The sequence below is a fragment of the Myotis brandtii genome, unplaced genomic scaffold, assembly GCF_000412655.1.
Source record: "Myotis brandtii unplaced genomic scaffold, ASM41265v1 scaffold929, whole genome shotgun sequence".
In the NCBI taxonomy this organism is placed as follows: domain Eukaryota; kingdom Metazoa; phylum Chordata; class Mammalia; order Chiroptera; family Vespertilionidae; genus Myotis; species Myotis brandtii.
In genome coordinates, this window is record NW_005371832.1 from 1,007,848 (window position 1) to 1,013,603 (window position 5,756).

At 57.7% G+C, this 5,756-nt stretch overlaps 1 protein-coding gene across 1 annotated transcript in view; it reads right to left on the reverse strand.

The window, feature by feature from the left end:
* Positions 1-5,710, reverse strand: part of PRICKLE4 (prickle homolog 4) — a 6,707-nt gene extending 997 nt beyond the window's left edge. Inside the window, 11 exon segments of the mRNA XM_005885798.2 lie at positions 57-369; positions 868-1,071; positions 1,318-1,403; positions 1,406-1,454; positions 2,158-2,238; positions 2,240-2,266; positions 2,796-2,852; positions 2,854-2,943; positions 4,209-4,322; positions 4,437-4,473; positions 5,380-5,710. Of these exon segments, the coding sequence (XP_005885860.1) occupies positions 57-369; positions 868-1,071; positions 1,318-1,403; positions 1,406-1,454; positions 2,158-2,238; positions 2,240-2,266; positions 2,796-2,852; positions 2,854-2,943; positions 4,209-4,322; positions 4,437-4,473; positions 5,380-5,399 (1,078 nt within the window). The 5' untranslated portion in view covers positions 5,400-5,710.
* Between the last annotated feature and the right edge of the window lie 46 nt (positions 5,711-5,756).

Genomic DNA, 5,756 nt, shown 5'->3' on the forward strand with positions numbered 1-5,756 from the left:
TGCGTGGTGAGAGCTGCGGGCCCCGAAGCTCGGGTTTGGGGGTGCGGTTGGAGGACGGGGGCGCTGCTGGAGGGACGGGACGGCGTGGGACCGGGGCGAGGGCCCCAGCCCGGGGGAACTCCCTCTGCCCACTTCCCCTTGGATCTGCACCTTTCCTCCCTTACCAAGGGGCGGCCTTCCTTCCAGGGTCGCGGCCAGGCTCCAGCCGGCATCCGAGTAGCGACTCTCAAAGCAAGTGGGGCAGCAGGGGCCGCCCCCCGGCCAAGCATAGCGTCCACCCCCCAAGGGCCCGGCGCAGTCCTGGCAGCAGAAGTGGTTCTCGTGCCAGCGCCATCCCTCCGCCTCGGTGCAGCGAGGGGAGAAGATCAGCTGGGAGAGGGAGAGGGGACCGGCTCATTCATTCATTCACTCATTCATTCATCCAGTAACCACGCCTTATAGCCAGTTAACGCGAAAGCACGTCTACGGACACTCTCATTTGATCTACTCAACCACTCTCCGACGCAGGGAGGGCTGATTGGCTTAGCCAGGATCCCCAGCTAGCAGGTGGCACAGCCCGGAGTGCGACCCAGGGTTCCGCTAACATTGTGCTAACTCAGGGGAGTTTCTCGCATGACAAGGCACAGCACTGGGCACCCGGCATACTGATGGGAACGTCTGTCCAAGAGTCCCTGCTCCAGAGAAATTGTCAACCCCAGAACATATGGGGGACACTGCAGTGAGGGAGGAGGCAAAGGGTCCCAGGTGCCCAGAGCTCAAGTGGAGCAAGGGAGACACAAAGGTCCTAGGCTGTGCCCCTTCTCCCTACTCCACTCCCTTACATCCTGCCAAGTTGGACCCTGAACAGCCCTCCCCTCAGAGCTGTACTTGGTCACAAGCAAGGCAGTGTAGCCTCAACAGCTCAGCATGATGACGGCCGCAGTAGAGATGCCCATCGTGGTCGAAGTAGATGCGGTTCATCAGGGCCTGGCCACAGGCCTGGCAAGCAAAGCAAGCCTGGTGCCAGCAGGGCCGCTCTCCTGCCCTGGCTGCAAACACTCCGTATTCCCCTGGCCTCAGGCGCTCCCTGCACTGCCAGGCAGGGGTGCTGGCTGGTCAGAGGCAGCACCACCCTCCTGGCTCTTCCATCCCAACCCCACCTCCACTGCACACTCACCAAGAGCCCCCAAACTTGGTTTCTCTTGAAGTTTACCATACTGTCAATCCCCAAACCCTTTTCTCCCCAGAGTTTCAGAAGCTAGCTCCTTCTGCAGAATTGAGAGGGCAAAGTGTGTCGGAAGGGGAATATTTGGGGGGGCGGGGGGAGATACTACATACCTTTTCACAGGTGCATTCTTGGAGCTTGGGAGGTATCAGGCACGCCACCCCCTGTCCCAGGGCCTCACGCCTCCGCTGGGCACAGAGAGCCGGAGCTCAGCCAGCTCCTCCTCCCCAAGGGCCAGGCAGTATCGCTCCTGCAGAAACAGGTTCCACTGTGACCAGGAGAGCCCCAGCAGGCAAGATTGAAGTTTGAGTGGAGAAGGCTTAGCTGCTGGGTCAAAGGAAGGTTGTAGAACCTCCGGGAGGTGCAGGTGGTAATAGCATAGAAGGGCATTGAGATGGAAAGGGAAAGGGACAGGGACAAGAGTGCCAGTAAACCCACCTCAGTCTTACTCCCCCCCCCCCCCCCCCCAGGAACGGTCATCACTCAGGTCTGACACTAAGCACTTCGCCCTGTCACCACACATTTAGGTCCTTGCTCCCAGTGAACCATATATATATAGCTCAATATCACTTCCCATTGTGTTTGCCCTATTTAGTCCATACTCTCCTGTCTTGCCTACCCAACTGATTATAAGCCTTTAGACTGGGCACACAGAGAGCCTCAATAAATACTTAACCATACTCCCTACATTTGTACATTCCATTATTGGTTTCAAAAGTCGCTCATGTCCATTTTCTCATTTGCTCTTCAACTAAGCATTGTGGCAGGCAGAACGGCCATCATGTAGGTAACTGTACCCATTATGTAGATGTGAAAACTCGGACTGAGGTTGGGGGAATGACTTCCCCCAATTAGTGGCAGAGCTAGACCTTAAATCCCATGTTCCCTGACTTCTGGACCAGGGTTCTTCCACAGAAGGTAAAAAGGGGGACGCTGGGGAGAGGGAGACCCACATCGCCGTCCTGAGGAGGGAGCTGCTGCAGGAGCGTCCGGAGCCCAGGCCAGTTGGGGGCTCGGTTGGTGTCCAGGCCAAGGAGCCCCCAGGCTCAGAACTTCAGGATCCTGAGGAGACACAGCAGCAGATGAGGAGTGGAGCTAGGTTTTCCCTCTTCCCTCCCCTTCTCATCGCCACCTCTTCTCCAATCTGGGACAACAGCCAAGCAAACACACACACACACACACACCCCTTTTGGACAATGAACTTTAAGATCACCGGGACAGCTGACCCACTCCTGCATTTGTGGTCTGATTGATGGAGGTTGGGGAGGCCTCACAGCCCAAAACAGCTTCCCTTCATATGCTTAAAATCACCCCCTTCACTCAGGGCCCAAACCCCTCAGGTCTGCTTTAACAACACAGACCCCCTTGGAGAGGTAATGTGTATTCATGTGAATACATTTAAAGTCAAACCCTCATGTCCTGGGGAGGTGGGGGGGATGGGGGTGGTGGTGGCTGTAGAAACGGATTCCTGCAAAGAGGAATCCTGTTCTCCTTTCCCTGAGCTCCACCTCCTCCCAGCTGGTGGAAATGGGAGGAGATCTAAAGGGTGGAGGCATATTGGTCTCAGAAGGAAGGGCAGGACTCCCACTACCTGAGCAGAGGTCTCCTCAAGGTCCTCCTCCGGCAGGTGGCCTGGGCCACTGTCGAAGGAAGTTCGCTGGTGGGTCTGCATCCCCAGCGGTGAGGCCCTCCCCTCGGTGGGGCCAGCCAGGGTTCAGCACCGACACTGATGGCAAAGTCTACCCCGAAAATAACAAGAACACCTCCCATTTATTCAGTTCTTAGAATGTGCTACTAGGCAGCGCGCTAAGTGCTCTACAGACATGATCTCATCCAACAACCATGTGAGTCAGGTGGCATTTTCTTCTCCATTTTTACAGATGGCCAAACTGAGGCCGGGTGAGCATACATGGTATGCCCAAGGTCACACGGCTAGTAAGTGGCAGAGCCAGATCTTGAGGCCAGGCCTTTCGGCTCCAGAGTTTCTGAAGCTCAAACTCTGGGGTCTCTTAAGATTGGGATGGTGCCCTAGCCAGTTTGGCTCAGTGGATAGAGCGTTGGCCTCCAAACTGAAGGGTCCCAGGTTCGATTCCGGTCAAGGGCACATGCCCGGGTTGTGGGCTCTATCCCCAGTGGGGAACTTGCAGGAGGCAGCCAATCCATGATTCTCTCTCATCATGGATCTTTCCCTCTTCCTTCCTTCCTCTCTGAAATCAATAAAAAAAATAACAAGATTGGGATGGAGGAAAGAGGAGGCCCACAGTGGGAGGAGAGGGCACTGCGCCTTTCTGGTGAGCCTTGAGCAGACTGGTCCCTGCTTCCCCACCTCCATGGCCTTAACTCTCACCGTTCCTCATTGTGTACTTACCAGGCCAGTGCCTGGCTTCCTCCCCACTCCCTGCACAGGCCCTACCTGCTCCAGCTGTGGGCGTGAGCCAGGCGAAAGGACCACTGCGCCAGGAAGCCCTTCTCCGCCTCTCCAGCCCATCGCTGTTCCCTTTCCCTGAGCTCCAGAAGTACAGCCAGTGTCTCAAGATGGAGCACATGTTTCTCTTTGCCCCTGTGTCTCTCTCAGCTCCTCATCTAGTCTCTGAGCTCCTCCAGGACACAGGCAAATCTTGTGTTTCTATCTCCCATCTACAGCAGCAATTTCATTGGACCATTCTAAGTGCATCTCTTCAGCCCTCCTCTGGGCAAGCCCTGGACCGACCACAGGATCTTGGGGGCGGGAGGAGACGACTGAAGTAGAAAAGGGATGGGCCCTGCCCACAAGGAGCTCAAAGTCTAGTGGGTAAGACAGAGATGAAGCCGGGCAGAATGGGGCTAGAGCTCCCGGCAGGTACACACAACGCCACAGGGAAAGAATAACCAGAGCAAACTTCTCTGTTTACTCTGGGCCAGGGGCTAGTCAGCATTTTACATCCTTTACTCCATCCTCACAACAATTGCCTGAAGTGGTTTCTATTATCCCATTTTAAGGCTGAAACAAACTGAGGTTCATTACCTTGCCCACGGTCACATTAGGACGAAGGGGAGCTTTAGGAGGAGGTTGCCTTTGAGAGCTGAGATGGATTCTGACGGGCAGCGGGCACAGGAGGGCCGTCAGCAAATCCCTGGCCTGTAGAAGAGGAGGTGGGAACAGGGTTAGACTGCTTCCCAGCCCACAGCCCCCTCTGCACCCCCTTTCAGATGTCCCGTGCCACCCTTCCCAGCTTCCTGGCTCCACACCCACCTGCTTCCTTCCCAGTCTGTCCCTCAGGTCAGGCTTCCTGTGGAAGGCAGCAGGGTGGGCCATTCACACATAGGGCCAGCAGCAGCCACTTTCCCTAACAGCCGTGCCTCTGCCCCAGGCAGCAAGAGGTGCTTGGGGGAGGGGGGCCCACAGGAAAAGGGGGTACATCTGGGGCCCCAGGGGGACTCTCTTCCAGGTTCTAGTTTGCATGAATTGTCCCACACAGACAATGCTCAGAAGTCAGCCCTCGCCCCTCACCCTTCAATCCCCTTCAAGGGCAGCCTAACTCCACCTCCGCTTAGCACTGGACCCCACTTTTTTAAAATGCTGATTCCTTGCAAAATCCGCCCCCCCCCTGCTCCCCTAGACAAGGGACAAGGCTGAACCCCCGCTCTCACCTGCGCGCAGGTGTAACCAGGCTCATGGAGTTCCACCTTCCCAACCCACCCCTGCCCTAAAGGGCAAAGCCTGAACGGCCCTATATAGTCTGGGGAGGTAAAGGGATGGGTTGGTTTCCCGGACAGTGAGAGGGAGAAGAGAAGTGTCCAGTCCCGCCAAATACCCTCTGGATAGATCCCCAAAGTGTTTTCTCGGTCTTCGCGGGGCCCACTTTGGAGGCAGGCAGCGTGGTGTGATGCCCAGTCAGCTGGGGTTCCCAGTCTGGCTGCTGGGAGCTTAGAGAAGAGGCGGGACTCTGCTGGGGACTCACCCTCGCGGCGCGCCGGCTTCTGGGCCGTTCTGGTCGTCCCCCGCCGTTGGGTTCCCCTCACTGAGTCCCCACCCCAAGTCGCAGCGCCCGCCCCCACCCCGCGGGAGCTCAGCCCTCCCTCCCCCACGCCCTCCCAGGCTGGTAGAGCTGGACAGCTCGGGGAGGGGTCGGGGCTCAGCCTTTGTGAGATCCCGGGTGGAAAGTGTGCAGGCTCCATTCCCCCGCCCCCATTACTCTGGGCTCAGTGCCGGCATCGTGCTCCTGCGGGCGCCGAGCAGACATCGGGGAACCTCGTTTACGCGGGTCCTCGGCCACTCGCGGAACAGAACGCCTGATCAAGCACGCAGGTCCCCCCAAACCTCCCTCTGGTTTTCTAGCCCCGCCCATCCATCTCTGTGTCCTCCCCCTTCTCCCCAGTGGTCCCTCCGCCCCTTCCCCTTTCTCAGTCTCTTGCCAGAGTCCCTGGTACGGCCTGTCTCTCTTCCATCCCTTCAGACCCCTCCCCGATCTTTCGTGTTTCTCCCTCCACCCCGTGTCCCTTTCTGCTCGGGTAGTGGAACCTCTGGTCCCACCTCCGTCCCCTCAGCCCCGCCCCCGCGCCAGGCCCCGCC